The sequence below is a fragment of the Diabrotica undecimpunctata genome, chromosome 5 (genome assembly GCF_040954645.1).
Source record: "Diabrotica undecimpunctata isolate CICGRU chromosome 5, icDiaUnde3, whole genome shotgun sequence".
In the NCBI taxonomy this organism is placed as follows: Eukaryota; Metazoa; Arthropoda; class Insecta; order Coleoptera; family Chrysomelidae; genus Diabrotica; species Diabrotica undecimpunctata.
Genome location: NC_092807.1, coordinates 124,018,717 through 124,042,762, shown reverse-complemented (window position 1 = coordinate 124,042,762; position 24,046 = coordinate 124,018,717). Strand labels below are relative to the sequence as shown.

Here is a 24,046-nt window from a genome sequence, read left to right as displayed (position 1 = left end):
TTAAAAAGAAGTTTAAATTTTGACCAAGGTTAATACAAAATGTGGTTAATACTTACTAGGCGTACATGTTTGGAGCCACTAAATATCTGGGTAAAAACCCGTTAAAAGTTATAGGTTACAATTTAGTTTACATTATTTAGACTTATATATTAGGATGTTAAAGTTACCAGTGGATATGATAATATGGCAACGTACGAAGAAAAGTGTTTTATTGATTAATGTATGTGGAATGAATTGTGGTGACACATGGTCCATATGTAGTGACCTTGGTATAACAATAATTACTGAAAATTTAAATTGGTCGGAGCATATTTCAAACATTAATGAAAAAACGAATAGTAAATTATACCTACTTAATAAGACTTTTACAAAAATTTTCTTTTTGAGTTCTATTCGTTTGTATAAAATCTACGTCTGACTCCCACTTGAGTAAAATTTGTATACCTGAATATCCTCCTCGTATAAATGGGTTCCTCCAACTTAACCAACAAAACCATTATAAAAAATATTTTTGTTATTTCATATTAGTAAAAGGAAAGCTAAAATAGTTTCTGCTTACTTTCTCTTTATCAAGACCTACACAAAAACAAGCATTGAGTATAATGAAGTAAATTTTGCAATAAATCGAAACGTCGAAAATTTCTAAAATAGTTAGGGATAGGTATAGGATATTGTACATGAAATAGTTCAAGAATATTCTGGGTAATCCAAAAAATGAATAGTATACAGATTATTGTATTTGAAACAATTATAGAAAGTTTTTATTGCAAAATATGCGCAACTAAAAATACCAATCGACGTGTTAGAGCATTTTTGTAACACGCCCCCATTTATTAATTATTGAATTTATTCCATTTGAGTGTTCCACCCCTGTATACATACCTCCCCTACTAATGGTTTTTAGACATAGAAGTTTTTCGAAAACTACAAATAAAACAAAAACGTAGTGTAGAAAAGTCTTAGAACTAATTTATTTAATTTTAATAATACAATCTATAAGCTTTAATAACTATAATTATAATCGTCGTAAATTTCGTTATTTATGGGACGATTTCTTCGCTGTTGATATACTTCTTCAATTCTTTGTGGCCTTATGTATGCTGGTTGTCTTGGCCTGTAACGAGTTTGAGGTTGTTGATATTGTGGCTCTTGGTATTCTTGATAACCCTGAGAAGGTTGTCTAAAAATAAAATAATGTATCTAATTATCTAAAATAAACTGGTGGTAAGAGAAAACCAAATATTTACAATGGAGCAGACCACCGAGTGCAAAAATATGGAAAGAATGCTTCATAGCCATTTTTTAATATTGTTACGTTTTTCTCTAGATTCATGAATTAAGTGAGCCAAACGTGGTTTAACTAACTATATTGTAACTCCAAAGACAAACTCACTAAATTAAAGATATGATAAAGAATAATTACATTAATAATTACCGGTTAAAATTTACACGGATATCGCTGATACTGATGATAACAGGTTATATTAACGGACTTACATTATGACCGATGCGTGCTATTCCGTTGTTTGACGATAAATCGACCCGGTTCAAAAAAATCGGAAGCTGATGCACCGCATATCCAATCCTTCGGACGCGGCTAGGAAAGATACGGCCAGTGTTGTGGAGAAATACGAAGTTGTGTCAAATATTTACTAATTTCACAGTAACGGGGGGTGCCAACCGATGTCTCGTTTCTGATCGTTAATATAGATTTTCTGTTTCTCTTTGCCAACGTAAACTAGCGAAGAGCGCCATTCCACAAGCTGTCTAATGCTGCCTTTAGACAGCACGTGGAATGAAAAGATATGTTTTAGAATAAAGTTCTTTAAAAAATAAAAAAAAAATGGCTTGACAGGACAGGCCTGGTGTATGCAGGAATTACTGAGACGAACTTAAAAATGACACTGGACATTATTGCAAAATTTAAATATGTACCCATAACCAGTGTTGATGTAAAAAGGACTTTTTCAACATATAAAAACATTTTAAAACAGAAGACAAAATTTTACAATACAAATTTAAACCAATATTTGATTACTGCTTGTTTTTACAAAAGTTAAATTTGTTGTTTGTATACTAAATACTGCGGTTAAAATCGTTCATAGAAAATTTAACGAAAAAGGAAAAAAACAAGGAGGTAAAACTTATACAAGCTACTAAAGATCCCATAAACGAAAGAAGAGAATTAAAAGACAAATAAACAGATAATTTTGTAACAGTTAAACAAAGACATCTCAAAATCAATCCGAAAAGATGTCAGAAATTACAACACTGAATACATAACTCAAGCTGTTGATAAACACAAAAGTGTAAAGGTTCTGCGCCGAAAATAACTGAACAACGACTGAACATTGTAGTCATAGAACAAATCAAAGAATGAGGATAAACGTTAATAATTGAACTGAAAAAAAAATTTTCAATGTTTGACAATAGGCGTAACCCCCTTCTAATGGCATAATCCAATAATAACCATAATGCTCAACAAAGGTGACATTTCAGACCTAAAAAACTGCAGACCCATTGGTTTGCTCTCCCATACCCCCAAAGTATTCTTAAAGATAAGAAACCGGCTTGTGAACAAACTGAAGATTTACCAACCCTAAAAACAGGCTGGGTTCTGCTCTAGATATGGAACAAGTGATCATCTACAAGTTATTAAAACGCTCATAGAAAAGTGCATATAATACAACAAACCTATCTCTCTTATATGCGTAGACTAAGAAAGGCATTTGATACTATAGATCATCATAAAATGCTTCGAGCATAGGCTGACTGTTGCGGTGATTACTGATATATTGCCTTGATTAGAGTTGCCATTGAGTATCAACAAAACTATTGCAGCTTGTGTCCGACTTGAAGATACCGAAAATTTACAAATATAACGTGGAATTAGTCAGGGTGTTACTATCTACCCAAAATTGTCTACAGCTGTATTCGAATACATTTGTTCAATCGAATGGAATGAGAGGATAAAATGGAAAATAATATAAATAAAGAGGATCTAAACCAACTAAGTTTTGTCGATGACATCGGACAAAAATGCTGAAAACGCTCTATGAAGGGTCAAAAACAATCGGTCTTAAAATTAACACCTTCAAGACAATATTTATAACTAACATTGTAATCAGCGATAAATATCTAGGGCAGGGGATTCGCTTAGGTCGCGATAATCAGACAACCTAAATACATGAAAAGATAGGTCTCATATGGGCTCCCTTTGCTAGATTGAATAACATTTTAAAGTCTAATATTTCAGTTTGTTTAAAAAGAAAGGTTTTTTAATCAAGGCGTTTTATCGGTTCTTACATATGGTGCAGAAACACTAACTCTGACAAAAAAAGCAATAAATAAAATAAGAGTTACACAATACGCTATGGAAAGACAGACGATAAATTGACCAGAAAGATTCTGGAATGGCGACCAAAACAAGAGGCATATCAAAGCAGAGGATGACCACCGACTAGATGGACGGCTGATATAAAGCGCATCACTACAAATTAGATAAAAGAAACTCCAGAAAGAAATAGGTGGAAAATTTTACGAGAGGCCTACGTTCAGCAGTAGACAAATATAGGCTAATTGATGATTGATTATGATGTACTATTAATTGCTATTGAGGAGCTGAATCCTCAACTTTCCAAATGCAACGACTATATAAATTTACTTACTCGTAATATTGGGGCTGATTTCTGTATACTGGAGCTGATCTAGACCCACTTTGATTATCATAGTATTTTGGAGCCGATTGTTGTTTTTGTGAAGGTTCTACAGCTGATGGTCTTGTTCTTGATCCAGCATTGTAGTTAATATTTACTTTTAAACCAGTTGGATCTGTATAAGAAAATCCACCTTGAATGACACCGTTTGGACCTCCCCTGGCTGAACTTGTGATGCCATCTTCAGTTTTATATAGATATCCGAATGTACCTGAAAATTAATTTAACTAATAAACTTTTATAGGCTATTTAGGAATATAAACCTATGTAGGTTATTTCGGGAGAGTAGGTACCATCGACAGTGCCACAGAGAAAACTGACGGAAATAAGTCTCTGCATCCCTTTCTAATGGGCCGGGTTTATCGATCACGTAACCTTCTCATTGGTCACTTAAGTCACTTGGTATATAAACCTGGCAAATTAAAAAGAGATGCAGGGACTGCTTCGCGTCAGTTTTCTCCGTCGTACTTTGGGAACGCGACTGTATAGCAACGGTCAGTCTATTTGTATTACATGTCTATGGTAGGTTCTTTTTCTTCTTAGCCTTCTGACGTCCATGTTTGGACATAGGCCTCTCCTAACTCCTTCCATCGGTCTCTATCCTGAACAACATATTTCCAATTTCTTCCGACTATTCTTTTAATATCATCAACCCATCTCATCTGTGCTCTTCCTCTTGGTCGTTTACTTTCGTAAGGTCTCCAATGTTGTATTGTAGTATTCCAATGTTGGTCTTTTTGTCTAGCAGTGTGTAATTTTGGCAATTTTTGTTGGTATGTCCTCGACTTTTGTTTTGGATCTCATCCAGTCGTTCCTCTTTTTATCTGATAGTCGTATACCTAACATTACTCTTTCCATTGTTCTTTCTGTTGTGGCTACTTTATTTATGTCTGCCTTGGTTAGGGTCCAGGTTTGACATCCATATGTCATGATAGGAAATATAATAGAAATCTTGCCCATGCTAGTCTTGCCCATTTATAATCATACGTCTGGGGTCATCTGTGTTTGTCATTATTTTTGTTTTTTTCATGTTTATTTTTAGGTCGACGTATTGGGAGCTGGCTGCTAGTTCCCCCATTATAATTTGCAGTTCCTCGAATGTGCTCGCTATAATCACTATGTCGTCAGCGAATCTAAGGTGGTTTAACTTGTTGCCATTAACGTTAATACCATAGGTTGACCAATTTGTAGTTTTGAAGACGTCCTCTAGGGCTAGGTTGAAAAGTTTTGGCGATATTACGTCTCCTTGTCTCACTATTCTCTTAATGGGGATGGGATTTGTATTTTCGTCTAGTTGTACTATCATAGTTGCATTTTCATATATATTATGTATTAGTTGCCTATATCTCGAATCTATTCTACAATTATTAATAGCTTGTTCTGTAGCCCACATCTCGATACTATCAAACGCCTTTTCATAGTCGACGAAGGAAAGATAGTTGGCAATACAGGTAGTTGGTATTCATTTGCCTTCTCTATCAATGTTCTCATTGTCAGCAGATGGTCTGATGTACTATATTCTTTGCGGAAGCCAGCCTGTTCAACCGGTTGGTAATTGTCCATTTTGTAGGTTAACCATTCTCATAAATAGTTTGTATACTTGACTGAGCAACGATATAGGTCTATCTTTCTGTAGATCACATTTGTATCCTTTTTTGTGTAGGAGTATTACTAGACTCTCGTTCCAGTCTTTAGGGATCTTGCTATTATGAAGATATCTATTAAATATAGCTCTGTTAGTATAGGGATTGTTAATGTCTTGCTTGTCTTCAAGAGCTCGGCAATTATACCGTCGTGTCCTGGAGCTTTATTATTTTTTTGCTTTTTTATAGCTCTTTTTATTTCGAATCCCTTTATATTTGGTAGTACTTCTGATCCCACGTTTTTTATTTTTCTTTTGACGTTCTCCTTTGTTGTTTCATTAGGCTGGCCTTGCGAGCTGTACAAGGATGTGTAGAAGTCTTCGACAATATTTGTTATTTTATATTTGTCCTTCTCTTCCTTATTGTTGGCATCTTTAATTTTGATGATTTTTTGAACTCCCAGTGCGGGTCTTAGACATTTTTTAAGCCTCTGTTGTTTTCAATGACTCTCTCTATTAAGCTCTTGTTCCATTTTTGTATGTCGCGGTTTAGTTCTTTTCTAATTGTTTTATTAAGTTCTTTGTATTCTTGAGTATGGCGTTTATTTTTCGCAAGTAGTTGTCTTCTTTCCGTCATTAGCTGTTTAGTTTCATTGCTTATTTTGCCTTCTTTAGTCCTTGTTTTCTTTACGACCTGTAGTCCTGGTGCGAGAAGGTTTTTATTTATGTTTTTATTAATCTCGTCAAATTGATCTTGATTTTGTAAAGGTTTAGATTCGAATGGTAGGTACTAAAGTAGTATTACAATTACAATGTTGAACGTCGAAATGATAATCACACAATACGAAGCATCGCTGAGTCACAAGTTTCTGGTAGGAAGGAAAGCCAAAGAAGATTTGGTGGGGAAACTGAGGTATGGCATAGCTAAGAAGGGGATTAATACTGGTATGACCTAATATTAAAACATATGATGAAAATACGCCTAATATTTTACATACTTACATAAAAAATCAATTACTTACCGTCAGGAGTTGGCTCATTTCTAGCATCTTGTAAAATACTGGCATAAATATTTTTCCGTGAAGGCGCTTGAGCGAAGCTGACTTGAGCACACACAGCAAAAACTAAAATCTAAAAAATTGATTTATAGATAACTATACAGATATATAGATATATAATTATTTATAATGTTATTTTTTCGAAAAGGTTATTTTATTTTTTAAGGCAATCTAAAAATGTATCATGTATCGTGGTTACAAATTAATTCATTCACTATGATGAACATGAAGAATTTAGAATAAATAAAAATTAAACATGATAGGTACAATTTTTTGATGTAAGACAGAACAGCTTTTGTATGATGAAGGTCTGAGTCTTTTGGATGAGTGCTTGTTTTAAGCTAGAGAGTTCAATGGATCTACTTGCATCATCCCAAAGGCGTATTGATCTGGAGACAAGCCTATTAATGACTGAATTAATTTGTAAAGGGGATGATGAGAGTTGGTATGTAAGTAACAATTGGTATAGGTGGGTTTTCGATAAACAGAGTTATGAAAACCTTGGAATTGATTTTTCGTTATGATAAAGTTGCGGAACGGTAGGGATGAATCAGTTTCCACCTTCATCGTGAAGTGTATACTAGGATGTATACCATTCAGATTGGTTTAAAAAGACACCAAAGCATCCCTGCCATAGAGCCAAATGACGCATGTATCGTCAACATATCGTAGCCAACATGTGGGTTTGAGCAATGATGTGGATAGTGCTGGGGCCTCAAAGTCTTCCTTAAAGATATCGGCAATTACTGGAGATAGTGGAGAGCCCTTTAGGGCAGCATTTATTTGTCTTTAAAATTGATTTTGTAAGATGAAATAAGTTTTGGACATGCAACGTTTAATGAGAGATAAGTGGTATGGCTGGATATTGTATTTGGTTTTCAAAATTTTTAGACAAAACTCTTGCCAACTCCCATCATCCCCCTTCACAAATTAATTCAGTCATTTTTTGTTCAGCCATCTTTCTGGATACTGCTCAAGCTTTCGATAGATAATGGCATAAGGGCCTCATTCAAATAGTAAAAAGAGTACTACCTAAACAATACTCTCAATTATTGGAATTTTACATTTTAAACAGATTCTTCAGAGTTAAGCAGAAGGAAGCTTATTTTAGACTAAAGCGGGAGTACCGCAAGGGACCGCTACTCTACATATTATACACTAACGATATTCCAGATCGTGAACAAAACTTTGAAGAACCTACAAAAAAAAAACTGTAGATCGCATTGAATTAAGTCAATCAATTGTAACAAAAATCTGCAAAATATCTGGGGTTACATTTGAATAAGAGACTGCGTTGGAAATTTTACATCAAAAAGGAAGAGAGAAGAACTCAACATAAAATTTAGAAAAATTAACTGGATGCTCGGAAGAAATTTTAAACTATCCATTGATAACAAACTACCGTTTTCTTGATCATATTGCAGCACATAGTATCGTAAGCTTGTTTGTGTAATGAAAAAAATGTTTCATAAAAAGTTATCAATTTTAATTTATAAAATCTAGAAAAAATAATAAATTTAATGGCGCTTCAGGCATTCGCCCGGCTTGCTGCCCCTTTATCCGAAATTTTTTAAAATATTCTGCAACTTTCCTGTTTTTATAAGGACTAATTTATATCACAGTTAAAATCTTTTATAAATAGCTATTTCTGTTAATCGCATAGTTAACTCTAAAGGATATTTGTTTAAATTGAAGTCAATGCCAACATATTAAACTTCTGAAAAAGTTAAATTCCGTAAATAATTTAAAGCCATTATTCTAATGATCATAATAAACATGAAATCTATAATTGCGGCTACATAATTATTTTAACTTTTCTGTAAAAGTATTTCGATTGAATTCTACACCACAACCTTCTATTATGCTTTCTGGTATTTATATTGTCATTAACCAGTTTATCTGACTGTTTCAGACTAGGCTTGCAAAAAAGTTTATAAATACGCAACGCTTTAGCTCATTAAAAATTAAAACAAACATTAATCGTTAAGTTTAACGGTAAATTTTTATTATATAATAGGTATATGAGTATTTATGTGGTTAATTGGCAACGAAAGCGAAGGTATTATGTGCATATGTATGAGGTTTTACGAGACATCACGTAGACCATCAATTATATAGACGATTAAAATATTGTACAACCTAACAATTTAGATATACAAAAACAAACAAATATACCACGGTTTGATGTCTCAAAGATAAAAGAAGAACCTATACGTCAGAGCTTAAAACAAGAAATAAATGATAACTTAAAGAAAATCAAACAAGACGTGATAAAAACAACAGATGTTAATGACAAATGGAACATGGTACAGTAAACTTTAATAAAGGCAGAGAAAAGCTACTGCAGACAAAACTAAGAAAAAAACAGAGATGGATGACTTCAGAAATCTTAGATCTAATGGAGGAAAGAAGGAAACATAAAGGCAGGAGTAAAGCAAAATACAAGGAACTACAGAGATTGATATGAAAGAAAATAAAAGAGGTCAAATCCACCTGGCTTGGTATGATAGCTTTAACATGCATAAGAAAATAATGACAAATACAATGAGAAAAAAGAAAGATGCCCTTCTGAAAGACGCAAATGGAAAAATCATTATAGAAATTAAAGAGAAATTAAAAAAATGGAAGACATACATAACAGATCTGTTTGAGGATAATCGACAAGAACCGGAAGAAATCGACAGCGAAACGGGGCCAGAAATCATAATAGAGGAAATCGAACAAGCAATACGAAACGCAAAAAACCGAAAAACTGTAGGTTCAGACGAAATACCTGCGGAACTACTGAAATGTCTAGACGATGAAACTCTACCTGTACTTCTGGACCTATTTAATGAAGTATATAAAACTGGAAAAATTCCACAGGAATGGTTGGTGTCCACCTTTGTAGCAATACCAAAAACAATATATGCCAAAGATTGTTCAGACTATAGGACAATATCACTAATAAGCCATACTCTCAAAATATTTCTAAAGGTGATTCATGAAAGATTATATAGAAAACTAGAAGATGATATGGATGATACTCAGTTTGGGTTCCGCAAGGGACTGGGAACGAAAGAGGCATTGTTTGCTTTTAATGTCCTCTCTCAAAGATGCTTAGATATGAACCTAGATATTTATTCCTGTTTCATCGACTTCGAGAAGGCATTCGACAGGGTCCGACATGAAAAACTAATAGAAGTACTGAGAAACAAAGATATAGACAGACGAGACTTACGAATCATTATCAATCTGTATTGGAATCAAAAGGCCAATATAAAGATAGAAGAACAAAAGTCCGAAAATATAGATATAAAGAGAGGAGTAAGACAGGGCTGTGTTCTGTCACCATTACTGTTTAACGTGTACAGTGAAGCCATATTCCAGGAAGCGATAGCGGATCTGGGTGATGGAATCTCTGTAAACGGAAGAATAGTAAATAACATAAGATTCGCTGATGACACCGTTATAATGGCAGATACCCTGGAATCGCTACAAAAATTAACTATTATTGCATTAGATACGGACTAAAAATAAATAAGAGAAAAACTAAATTTATGATTATCTCAAAAACGCAACATGGAAATGAAAGATTAATGATAGAGCAAACCCACATAGAAAAAGTGGAGACATACAGAATTGAGTAAAGACGTAGATAATTGAAACTGCAAGGCAAGCATTTGTGAAAATGAAGACAATGTTTACCAACAGAGACCTTCAGTTACATCTCAGATTGAGGGCACTAAGATGTTACATATTTTCTATCTTACTATACAGAATGGAAACTTGGACATTGAAGAAACAACACATAAGAAAAATAGAAGCGTTCGAAATGTGGTGTTATAGAAGAATATTAAAAATTCAGTGGGTTCAAAGGATTACCAATGCTGAGGTACTACAACGTCTAAATAAGGAGTTAGAAATTATGAACAGCATAAAAAAAAGAACACTAGAGTATTTGGGTCACATAACCAGAGGAGAAAAATATGAGCTGCTGAGAATTATTATGCAAGGAAGGATCCAAGGAAGAAGAAGCATAGGAAGAAGACGCATCTTCTGGCTGAAGAACCTTAGAGAATGGTTTAAGTGTAGTTCACTACAACTTTTCAGAGCAGCAGCCAACAAAGTGACCATAGCAGTTATGATATCCAACCTTCGATAGGAGATGGAACTTTAAGATGAAGAACAATTTAATAGTTTTTTTTTCTTCTTCTTTCGTTATTTCAGGCAAGTTGTCTGTTTTATATTTAGACGCGCCTTCCGTGATTAAATTGAAGCTCCGCCTCTTTCGGGGACTGCTTACACTTCGGTACCTTTCTTCTTTTATAACTCCCATCTCCATTAGGAGGTTGACAATCATTATTCTCACTATAAATTTTAAAGCAGCTGCTCTAAAAAGTTGTTTTGAGCTTCATCCACGTCACTATTATAGGTTTTTTTGCCCATGTATTCGTCTACATTCCACAGTCGTTGTCTCCTTTATTTTTTCTTAAGTATAGTCCGTAATTTGAAATGATGAAAGAACTGGACATAGAAGCTGGAAAGACAGACCTTAATATGAATTACAGTAAGACCAAAATCATAACAAATACAGATGAAGACATCACAATGAGGATTGGACAAGATGAAATAGATAAAGTTCAGGATTATATATATATATATATATATCTGGGTCAAACTATAAAACTTAACAAAGAAAACCAAACAGCAGAGATAAAAAGACGAGTTAGACTGGCATGGGCGGCATTTGGCAAACTAAGCTACACTCTTAAAAACAAGAGATATCCACAGCATCTTAAGACTAAAGTATACAATCAATGCGTACTCCCTGTTCTCACTTATGGTTCCCAAACGTGGACATTTACAAAAGCAACCATGGACAAAATCATAAAAACCCAAAGAGCAATGGAAAGACAAATGTTGCACATAAGACTAATGTATAAAAAGAGAAACGAGTGGATAAGAGAGAAAACAAAAGTGAAGGATGTTAGACAAGAAGTTGCGAAATTGAAATGAGGATTTGCCGGACACAATATAAGACAAAAAGAAGACCGATGGAACAAAATTCTTATAAGTTGAAGACCGTGGGAATATAAACGAAGCAGAGAAAGGCCCCAAATGAGATGGGCAGATGATATTAAGAAGCACGTGGGCTCTAGGTGGATGACTGTTGCGATAGACAGAGAAGAACGGAAAAGGATTGGGGAGGCCTATGTCCAAAGATGGACCGAAGAAGGCTAATTAGATTAAATAGAGATAGTCCGTAAGATACCGTCTTATTCTCCACGCATTATATATCCGAAATATTGCAGTTTTCTTTTTTATTATTATTATTTCCACTTCTTTTACTTTCTTCATTCTTACAAACACTTCAACGTTTGTAATGAGGAGTCCAACCATGAGTAGTCTGCTTAATTACTTCTATCTTAGTGGCTAGTTTGCCATTCTACCCTTAATAAATGGCACCACTTCCCAGTTTCGCGTTAAACGATAATTTAAGGCGTATCACACGATCTTTTGGCTTTGAAGAAGACCTGCCGCATACTTTTTCGTTGACAGACAACACTTGTGCAACAGGCGTGATGTTAAGGCTAGTGTAGTACTAGAATCCAAGTGTTATCAGCCCCACACCCACTCAAGGTTTTTCGCGCTAGGTAAGCTGACAATTATAACCGTAAATCATCACACTTGGCACTTTTTACAGATCGCCGCCCAAGAGTGCCTAATATACTACTCATCTCCTCTGGTCAAAACGAAGGAGAAGAATACCTAGCTTGGACAACTTGCTTCCGGGATTTCCTACCAAAGGTTATGCAGATTTAAATTAAAGTGGACCCACGAGAGCTCGTCTCGGATACTAGAAATGCGACCCGGTGACCAGTACGTCTAATGGACTCACGATACCAGTAGTACCCTCCGACCTACCGACACATCAAACAACAGCCACCTTACTGCTTTCTACCAGGAACTCTGTATACGTTGCTATGTTCCCAATACATTCAACAACTGTTCTACACCTCTCATTTTATCCATTAGTCGCCTTTTACGAAGGAACCAGTACTATTGTACTATTCTTTAGATCTTTTGATAGACACTACAAAAGGAAAAAGGAACCTACGGTGTTAAGGGCTCTCTTTTAGCATTATTAATATTATTCATTCATTACAATTACAGACAGAAATCAATGCAGACTTATCCGGTTGTATATTACTGTTTCATTGATTGTTGGAATATCTGATGTATAAATAAGGTGCAGGGGTGGCCCAAGACGTGCATCAGCTGAGATTGGCTTGAGGGTTGAAAATGCATTTACATGTGACACCCGAAATTTTTTATCACAAAGATGTGACTCCAGTAGTTGACAGGACAGACATCAAGAAATACTGTTAGACAAAACTGTTTTTCTTTAAATGCTTTTTCAATAACAGATCTCACTCTGTGTAGCTGTTCTATTGTTGAGTGGCGGTTTCGAAGTCCGAATTAAACAGGTATCTTGACTAACGCTTCGATTATTTTTAGTAGCAGTTTCTCAAATATCTTAAATAGGGCTGACAGTGCGAGATACGTTTATATAAAAAAAATAACATCGCAACAAAAACATGATACATTTAAAAGGACTAAGAAAGGTTTGACTAAAGTCTTACCCAGAAGGTTACAAGCACTTTACTTTACTATATAGTAATACGAAAATTAAAAGAATAGCTGGTTTAATTAAAACAAAAGAAATTTTGTTTCAGAAGATTCAAAAACTGAAAGAATATATAGAAGAATTGTATATTAGCAATATATTTATGATCGTATGGAGAACTTTAATTAGAAGAGAGAAGCACTAATACTTTTGAAACTTTTAGTATTAGAATTGAATGTTAAATCGCCCACACAAATATATCGGATTGTTTTGGAGACACTCTGTATAATTTTCTTTAATTATTAACTAATATGTATCGGCAAATTCTCATATATCATTAATTCACCTGTATTTAATGAGAAAATAACTATGTAACCATTATTTTACTATATTTAGTATTACCGGTATTGGTTTACAGAAAAAACATCGTTAAAAAATTGATTTATACATGAAAGTAAAATTGGAACGACCTTCTCGAAGATACGTGTTCATGTACCAGAAAGTTCTCATTTGCTAAATGACAATGTATAATTAATTATCAATTTACTCACCAGCTTGGCTCAAAGTATTATGTTGTACTATTTTATTGCTTAGATATGTAAATTGCATATTGGTTGTTAAAGGAAGAACATAGAGAATAAATACGCCTTAAAAAATAAAGAAAATAGAACGCCAAAACGTATATAAATCATCCTTGTAAATTGGTAAATTGGGCCATTTCGATACAAAAATTGACAAAGGGTAGAGTGGAATTTCTGTGAGACTCTTTGGTCTAGTTGAATATAAAAATAATATAATACTTATTAAGACTCCTACAGAATATAACGCAAAGAAAGATTGAAGAATGTTTATAGACGAAACTCTGAAAACATTCAGAAAACTCAATACGGTATACAGCAAGACCACTTATATAAACATTATATGTCCAACACTTATTTCATCTTCCAAAATCAATTCTACAGATAAAAAAATTGTGTCCCAATGGGCTCCACACTATCTGCAGTAATTGCCAATATCTTTATAGAAGACATCGAGACCCGAGCACTATCCACATCAATGCTCAAATCCATATGTTGTCTACGATATGTTGACGATACATTCGTTATTTGGCCCCATAGAAGGGATGCTTTGGAGTTTTCTCAAGCCCATCTGAATAGAGTATATCCTAGTATCCAGTTGACGATGGAGGTGGAAACTAATTCATCCCTACCGTTTCTCGACGTTATCATAAAAAAAACAATTCCAAGGTTTTCCTCAGTCTGTTTATCGAAAACCCACCCATACCAATCGTTACTTGCATGCCAACTCTCATTATTCCCTTTCACAAATTAATTCAGTCATTAATACGCTTGTCTCCAAATCAATACGCCTTTGCGATGATGTAAGTAAACCCGCTGAGTTCTCTAGTTTAAAACAAGCTCTCATCTAAAACGATTACCAAATTACCGATTACTCACTTGCAAATACAACATAATTGATACTGAGCCACGGAAGTAAGTTCTGAGATAAACAAAGTTATGGGTTCATCAACGTAGATATTGTATTTTAAAATTAAATTTTCCTTACCATAACAAGTGGTCCCAACGTGAGAGGCAATTGAAAGTATCAACTTTGTATTTGAAAGTAGAAGCAATCGGGAAATAAACACAGATGCTTACAGTTTATTTTATCTGAAATTAATTCTGGTACATTTCTAACATAAAAATTTGATAAAATAAATTATATTATATTTGAGTGAGTGAAGATTTTTCATAATTGCAACAAATCTACTAATTTAAAAATTTAAAAAAAACTTCCGGTTTGGAAATATTTTATTGATTTGTTGGAAGAAAAATTATAAAGTAAAAAAGAAATGTCTGTGACTAGAAACAAAAGCAAAGAAAACCAAAACGAGAAGATTTTTTTTAATGGCATAGGCAAGTGCCATACAGCCAGTCACAACATGAAAAAATTCTACCCAGAAAGAAGATTGTGTAGTACAATATAAAAAGATAATATAAATTTCAAACTTAAGTAGCATTACAAATTTTAAGCATTACAAATTTTAAGCATTAAAATTATTATTAAGGATAGGATAGAGATAAAACATGGACACTCGTTTCTCGTCTAGGGACCCATCAAGACATTGCTTTTAAGACAAACTAGATTGGGTCACGGATAAAAGGTAATAACTAGACTTCGGCAAATATGCAAATAAAAATGTAGAAAATATGCGCATAAATATGCACGTGTTTACCCGAAAATATGAAAATATTTTACAAAATATGCATACAAATAAATAAAAAAATCGTAAAATAGTAACAATTTTATTTAAAAAAAAAAAGTGTACATAACTAAATATTTCCTACTATTCATTAAGATTTACATTTATTTTAAGTAACTACATCATTTTTAAGTATGAATAAACTTATTTAGAATTATGGTAACAATAAATGACCAAGTGGTGTTCAAAATTTTCTAACAAAAACTTGTGGCTTCTGTCTGAGTACATATATTTATATATGGAAAAACTTCGTTCAACATCAACTGATGTAACGGGAGCATTTTTCAAACTAACCAAAACATTTGGTTCTAAATTAATTGTTTCCGAAATATTTCCAGCTAGAACACTGACTACTTCAGAAAGAATATGGTAACCTTTATTTTTTCCATAGTAGCTTCAAATTTTTTTAAAATATCTTTTCCAATATTACCTCTAACGTTCCGACAACATGACGCAAATTCTTTTATTAATGCTGTACTTTCGAACAATGACAGTTTTGGTGATTCTAACTGAGTAATTGTTTTTTGAACAAAACTAAAATTTTATTTTATAAATGAAAGTTCTTGTTGAAGCAAGTTACTCTGAAAAGTTTGTTTAGAATCCAAAAGAGATTGGGAACTTTCATTTGTTAACGTATCAATTATGTTCTTTATTTTAACAAAATGATCTGCATAAAAATTAGCTGCTTCTAACCATGTTCCCCATCGCGTTAAAATAGGTTGTGGTGGAAGAGGAATGTTAGGTAGTATTTCTTTATAAAGTTGAATTCTTATAGGAGATTTAAGAAATACTTTTTTGACACTGGATATCATGGTATTTACAAGAGGAAACTTTTTTCGTATTTCCTCTGCGACTCTGTTTAATCCATGCGCTACACAAGTAACATGTATTAAATCTGGGAAAAATATTTTTAAATTTTGTCCTGATTTCACCATATAAGGAGTAATTTATTAGAAGGAATAGTTGTCGGAAGAAAAAAAGTTGCTAATGTTTCTTGTATAAAACGCGAAATTGTTAAAGCATTTGTTTTCTCAAGTTGCTGGCATGAAATAAGATGAGATTTTGGTAAGGTATCTTCTTTAAGAACACCAATCAATAAATGAGCAATATACTTTCCTGCGGAATCAGTGGTTTCGTCTACAGATATGTAAAAATAATTATCTGCAATTTCTTCCTTAATATTAATTAACACCGACGAGTATAGCCCGTTCACATTATTTCTTCTTAGAGACCAATCACTTGGAACATTAAGTTTGCAATATTTTTTTAGAAACGAACTAAAATTTACATTTGCTAATTTTGAAAGCGGTATGTTTGCAGACACTAATGCGCGACACAAGTCTTCATTAAAAGTTTCTTGCTCATCTAATTTTTTTGAAGTAGATTGGAAACATTTAGCCATTGAAGTTTGATGTTTTTCTCCTATTTTTCCTTTTTTTGCAATGTGTGAAGCAGTTCTCACATGTTGGTCTATCTGAAGTTTCTTCTCACATGCTATCTATAAATAAAAATAAAAACCTTTATTTTAACCCAACCTTTAAAATATAAAAATATACAAGGTGTTTTTGGTTAATCAAATAACTGGTTTGGAAAAAAAACACTCGCTAAGTGTTTTAAATGCAGTATTAATCCACAAATTAGTTTTTGTTACTAACCATTAGTACATCATATAACTTATTTTAAAATTCAACAAAAGTTTTTTTTTTGTTAATTCAATTACAATAAAAATAATTGTGTTTTAGAATAGCTGACTTCATAAAAAAAAGTAAAGGTGAAAAATTTTTCTAAATACACACCATTGTATTGTACCATGGACAATTTTTTCTCACTAAAGGAAGCTATTTTTCATTTAAAAACAACCTACGAGTACTAAATTTCAAGTAAATACGTTTATTGGTTTTAAAGTTATTGTTGTTATTAACTAAAAGAATTTAATTTTTTTTAATTTTAACACCCTGTATCTCGAAAAGTAAATAAGTTTGACCCCTCATTAACTATATCGTTTTGTTCAATTTTTCGAGAAGTATCTACAGTCAAACGTTGTAAGTGTCATTTGGAAACACCCTGTATGTATGAAATATTAGATATTTAATAGAAAATATTAGATACTTACAATTTTGCCACAGACTGAACAGTAGATTTTTCCCATATCCATAGACAGCTCTTTATAAGATTTAATCCAAGCTGAAGCACTGGTTGTTTTAGGCATTATAAAATCACAATCTTCCTTTTTGTTACGCACAACGAGTGTTTACGCTTTGAATATCAAAACAAAAATGATTTACAAATCTGAGCATCAAATTAGAAATGTTTAGGTACCTAATTCAATAAACTGGGAGATTTTGGAAAATCCCTAAATTAGGAACAAAACTATTAGCCGTTTACCTGCTGTTAAGATACAATAAATTGTAGATAGATTTGGGGATTAGATCATAAAATGCAAATGAGCGAACCCTTAGCGAATATCCAATAACTGAATGCCCCAGTGACCGAGACTTTCTAAGAATGTTGAGGGCTACTTAAATTGATCTTCTTTGAAATTGTAAATGTTTTGTACCTGTAGAGATTACGTACTTAGATCATTTCTTGATTAAAATGACTACAAAATTTTATACAAGAATTGAAATAAATTGCTATGTTTAAAAATTTTCAAATACAGTATAAAAATCTGAACTTTTATGCACTTTATGCAAATACTTTTATACAAATATGCCAAAATATGAAATATTTGCATAAAATATGCACAATATGCAAAATATGCAATGTGCATATTTGCCGAAGTCTAGTAATAACAAATGGGGTAAAACAGAGGTTCTAATTACATTTAAATATTAAGCTTACTTTTGCAAATAAATTCCATCAAATATTCATTTACAACTCTTATATTTAGAGATAGCAGATAGCACATATTGTACGGAGGAAAAATTTTGATGTTGACTAAATTTTTGATTAGAATTTCAGTTTGTTTTGTGTATTTTTTACATACATTCGAAGAAAATGTGATCTAGATAACCTTCTTTTTGACAGTCTGGACATAAATTTGAATTTACGATTTTTAGTTTGGACAGATGACTAGGATAGCAGGCGTGTCTGTTTCAAAATCAAAATTTTAATAATTTTGAAAACATTTTCTTAACAAAAAAAAATAATTGAATTTATAAATAGTTTAAAGTAGCAACCAATTACAAATAAGCCTCAATGTCATAAATGCCAACTTAAAATGTTTACCTTTGACAATTATATTGTCAAAAATAAAATTTTGTTTAAAAATTCTTTTTTTTTAGTAACAAAAAAGAAGAAGATTTGTTCACCATTGATAGATGTCTGAAAAAATGTAACAGATATATGGAAAATCAAGTAAAAATGTGATATTTTTCAAGTTTCATATATAAATTATAAAGAAATAATATAATTATAAATTTTGCTTAGATTTTTAATTTCTGATCTTTTGTTCAAATTATTATCACTTTTGCTACAAACCATTTCCAAAAAAGTCCTTTTGAATTTATTACTTTCACTACATAAAATTTTAATGTTATCAAAATCCATAATATGGTCTTTATCGATTACATGCTCTGCCAAAGCACAAGATGGTTTTTTAATTCTGCAATCACTTTTGTGAGAAATAATGCGATTTGAAAGATTTCTTTCGGTCTCACCAACATAGTCAGATTCACACTGAGTACAACTAATGCTGTACACTACATTCGTTTTTTCAAATTTGTCTATAGGATATTTAGTTTTGGAATATAAAGATGAAATAGTTTTGATGTTCTTTGTTGCTATTTTTATATTGTCAATAACCTTTAGTATTTGTATTAATTTAGGTGTTAATGATGGTATAAAAGGTAGTGAATGATTAATAGATGTTCTGATTGTTAGATACAATGTTTTGAGATTTAGCAAAAAATGGTGTTAAGTTATTTATATTAACAATATTAGAAAAAAGCATATATGCTTTATTGATCTGGAAAAGGCGTTTGACAGAATACAAAGAAAGAACGTATGGAGGACATTAAAGGAAAGAGGAGTTGACAGGATAACAATTGATGTAATAAAGGATATGTACAATAATAATACAAATACGGTGAGAACCAACAACGAGGAATCCGAAGAATTTACTACAAGTCAAGGCCTCAAACAGGGATGCGTGCTGAGCCCACTGCTGTTCTCAGTGGTACTGGATACAGCAATAAAGAAAGCCAAGAGAAGAATGAGAAAACTAATATTAGGATACTGGCAAATGAAACAGACTCAACTATCAGAGCTTCTATTTGCAGACGACATGGTTTTGATAGCAGAAAACAGAGAAGACCTTCAGAACAACCTTGAAATCCTAGAAGAAGAACTGTCAAACATAAATATGAAAATAAATACAGAGAAAACAAAAACAATGATAATTTCAAATAAGAGAAAGACACACGCAATACAATTAAACGGAAAACAACTAGAACAAGTGGAACATTTTAAATACCTAGGAGCAATAATTGAATCAAACGGTAAACAAGACATGGAAATAAATGAGAGAATGGGACGAACAGGAAGCTTATTTAACACTATGAAAACAACATTTTTGGGGAAAAAAGAAATACCGGAGAAGGTAAAAACGGCAGTCGTTAAATCAGTAGTTAGACCTACAATCATCTATAATAGCGAGTCATGGACATTGACTGGGAGACAAAAATCTCGAGTCAATGCTATGGAAATGAGGTTCCTGAGGAAAATAGCAAACAGAAAGAGGACAGACAAAATACGAAACGAAACAATCAGACAAAACCTAAAACTAGAACCAATAAACGAAAAAATAGTAGAGGGGCAACTAAGATGGTTCGGACACGTATGTAGAATGTCGAATGAAAGATTAACAAAACGAGTGTTTGAAACGAGAATGCAAGGGAAAAACAAACGAGGAAGACCAAGAGTTAGGTGGGTAGACGAAATCAGAAAAGAAGTTGAGAAGAAAGGATTGACATGGGAAAGTGCACGAAATCTAACACAAGACCGGATAGCATGGAGACAACAGTGCAAATCTTAACCCCACCAGCCTTACACCTAACAGTAGAAAGGCTTAGGACTAAGTAAGTAAGTAAGAAAAAAGCATACTTTGTAGCATATCTGGAGGATAAGAGTTTTCAATTAAAATATTTTTTAACAATATTGAAGATCTTCATGTAGATAATCTAGATGAGAAAGTTTTAAAACACGTTCTTTTAATCCTGTTATAAGGTTCATTTTCATCTTATTTGGATGATGAGAGTAATAGCTTATAAATCTATTACTACATATGGGTTTTCTGAACCATCTGGTTTTCAACATATTGTCTGTATTTCTTACAATTCTCATGTCAAGGAATGGTAGAGAATTATCTACCTCTTCCTCAACTTTAAATTGTATATGTTGATTATGATTGTTGAAAATGTTGACTGTTTCATGAATTTTGTGTTTAGGAAGTGCCAAAACTAAATCATCTACATATCTTTTAACAAAAGGAATGAAAAAAGTGCAATTGTTGATACAATCACTGATAACATCATCCATGACATAGCTACTTAGAATGGGTGAAAGACTAGATCCCATAGGACTACCAAAAATTTGTTTATAAAAGACGCCATTAAATATAAAAATATTAAAATCAAAAACAAAGTTGATAAGTGTTTTGAAATGTAATAAGTCAATATTAGTGTGTTGCGAAATCTCATCCCAATGTTTTTTAACACTACTTATGATTAAATCTAAAGGTAAATTGGTAAAAAGAGATGTTACATCAAAACTAACTAAAACATAATTTTGTGGTAATTGGAAATTATTAATGAAAGAACTAAAATCAAATGAATCTTTAATGTAAAAATTGTTGTTTAAATTATAAGCATTAGTTAAGATGTCAGTGAGGAGCTGTGCTATTGGTCCATTAGGAGGACATAAAGATGAAACAATTGGTCTAATAGATAAAGTTGGTTTATGTATTTTAGGTAGAGCATAAAACCGTGGGGCAATAGAATTATAAATTTTGAGATCTTTTGCTTTTTTATTATCAATAAATTTCTTTCTGTTTAATTTAGATACTAGACAATTTGCTTTTTGTTGTAAAGTACAAACAGGACTCCTTCTAAGTGTAGTGTAATACTTGGTATCATTTAAGAGTTCTCCAGTTTTTTGTAGGTAATCCTCTTTATACATTACAACAGTTATTGTACAATGTAAATTTCATGATGGTTTTTAAGAAAAAGTTTAGTTTGTACATAGTATTTATTTAAAAAATGATCTTTGAATTCTTTATGTAAAAAGTTTGTAATAACGTTTGTACATTTAGATCTAACAACATCCTTTTGACTATCATTAAGTGGTCTGATTATTGATTCAATATCAGAAAATAAATTAGGAACTCTAATATCAGATTTGGAAGGACATAAAGAAAATTTAGGTCCTAATGCTAAAAATTTTTTAATTTCAAAAGGAAAATGAATAGATGTTAGATTTTTAAACCATTTTTCTTGAAATTTTATCTTATCAAAAGCTTCTATTTTTAATTTATTGAACTTATTAATTTGTATTTTTTTTATTTTATGAAATTCTGTGTTGTATTTAATTCTTTGTCTACGATTAAATTCATTAAATGTGTGGAAATTTATGATATTATAAGCCTTGGTACGTAACTCATGTAATTTTCTTTAAAAAAATAATAAAAAAAAAACGACGATCACCCACGAGGGTTCTCCTCCGCTAATCCTCCCGGTCCAAGGCATGCTCCTCCTTCAAACCTCTCGATTCTGTCGCTCTTCTAGAGCGTCCAGGTCTACCTCTTTTTCTTCTTCCAGGAGGCTTCCGTCTGTGAAGTTTTTGGGGCCAACGTTCATCAGGCATTCTCAATAGGTGTCCAAACCATTTTAAACCTCTTCTTTCTATTCTGTCAATGACCGTTTCTGTAGCATTCATGTTATTTCTTATAGATTCGTTAGTCTTCCTTTCCAGCCTTAAAGTTCTAGTACTTCTTAGTAAAAAATTAGTCCATATATATATATATATATATATATATATATATATATATATATATATATATATATATATATATATATATATATATATATTAGTGTAGATAAATAAAGGCAGAGGAGAAGAAGAAGAAAATCTATCTATTATATACATAAAATTTTTCATTTTGTAATACGTTAAACTAGTTTTTTAAAAAATATTTGTTTCTTGCATTTAAAATGTAAAATACCTATTTGTCTGTCTATTGTTAACATAGGTATTGGTTTTACCCAGTAAGAAGTTGTCTTTGTTAACATATTTGTAATCTAATCGATAATATTCATGGAATTGTTTATTGGTTTTATAGTGCATTTAAGAACAATTTGTGTTTGATTAACGAAAAAGGTTGTTTGAAAGAAGTCGAGAATTTTGATTTAAAGTACTTACGACTGGGAAATTTGAAGACGTTGAGATGAAGAAAGAGGCATATTTGTTTTGACCAATGACAAGGAAGAAAAGTTATTGATGAAAGAAGGTGTTAAGCCAAGAGAGTTTTTGTAATGAAAGAAAACGATAGTGAGTGTAGAGCCAGTGTGGAGAATTGATTTCCGATAGCTGAAAGGAGCAGTTTGTGTTTAAGAAAAAAAAGTACTTTGTTTCAGTTTGTAAAACCGTTTATAGCTCAATATTTAGTTTCTGTTTCGACTTAGTTTAGTCAATTCTCTAGTTATTTTTAGTTTGCAAACGCATTTATACCTGAGTATTTAGTTTCTGTTTTTGCTTATTTTAATCAATTCAAGTTTAGTTAAGTTGTTTTTAATTAGTTCTTCTTAGTTAATATTTAGTTTAATTATTGGTTAACCAGACTTTTAAATGTTACAAAGGAAGAATGGTACGTACTGTAGCCGACAAAGTAGCAGCTGTGTTAATAATTGGTGAATGTGGAAATAATTTCCATGCAGCGGAACGTCTTTTTAATGAGAGGTAACAGGTAACCCAATCGCCCTACATCGAGAGCTTATTTAAGCAAGCTTCTTCGAAAGTTTAAACAAATAGGTAGTGTTCAAGATGTCAAACGATCTGACAAAACAACAATTAGTGATGACAAAAAAATTGACATAATTTCAGAAATGGTAGTGAACCCTACTTTTTCTACAGCCCAAGTCGCATACATCTATGGAATCAGTCAAAAGACAGTACACCGAGTGTTGGCTGAAAACAAATTTCATCCATACAAATTAAAAATTGTGCACCAACTTTAAGATAATGTCCCAGACTGAAGACTAGAATTCTGTGAAAATATGCCCAATAAAATTAACCAACAGCCTGATTACATAAAAACAATTTGTTTTAGTGACGAGAGTACTTTTTCTCTCAATGGAAATTTTAACACACACAATGTGAAGAAGTGACACAAATCCTCACGTCTTTAGTGAAATATATTCTAAATTTCCAAAAAAAATAAATGTTTGGGCAGGTATCTTGGGAAACCACATATTTGGGCCTGCCTTTCTTAATACTAACTCAACCGGTGAAGTGTATCTGAGCATGTTACAAAATGTAATTAAACCGTTAATACTTGAAATTCTGTAGGATAATCCAGATGAATTCGGCAACTTGGAATTAACGTTTTAACAATGTGGTGCTCCTGCACACTATTATGGTGCAGTAACATGTTACCAAGATAAGAAATATCGTGGTAAATGAATTGGAAGACGAGGTATGATAGAATGGTCAGCACCTGACAATATTGACATTTTGAAACAACGAATTGTTGAAGAATGTAGGGCAATTTGCCCCGACACATTTGAACGAGTACGGCAAGAGTTTAGAAATAGGTTGCATTAC

The 24,046-nt window shown here is 32.4% G+C and overlaps 1 protein-coding gene across 1 annotated transcript in view; it reads right to left on the bottom strand.

The window, feature by feature from the left end:
* Positions 1-944: 944 nt before the first annotated feature.
* LOC140440778 (uncharacterized) overlaps positions 945-24,046 on the bottom strand; it is a 54,752-nt gene continuing 31,650 nt past the window's right edge. The window contains exons 2-4 of the mRNA XM_072531144.1: positions 6,321-6,429; positions 3,669-3,927; positions 945-1,180 (exon numbers count right to left, since the gene is read on the bottom strand). Of these exons, the coding sequence (XP_072387245.1) occupies positions 1,003-1,180; positions 3,669-3,927; positions 6,321-6,429 (546 nt within the window). The 3' untranslated portion in view covers positions 945-1,002. The remainder of the gene's footprint in view (positions 1,181-3,668; positions 3,928-6,320; positions 6,430-24,046) is intronic.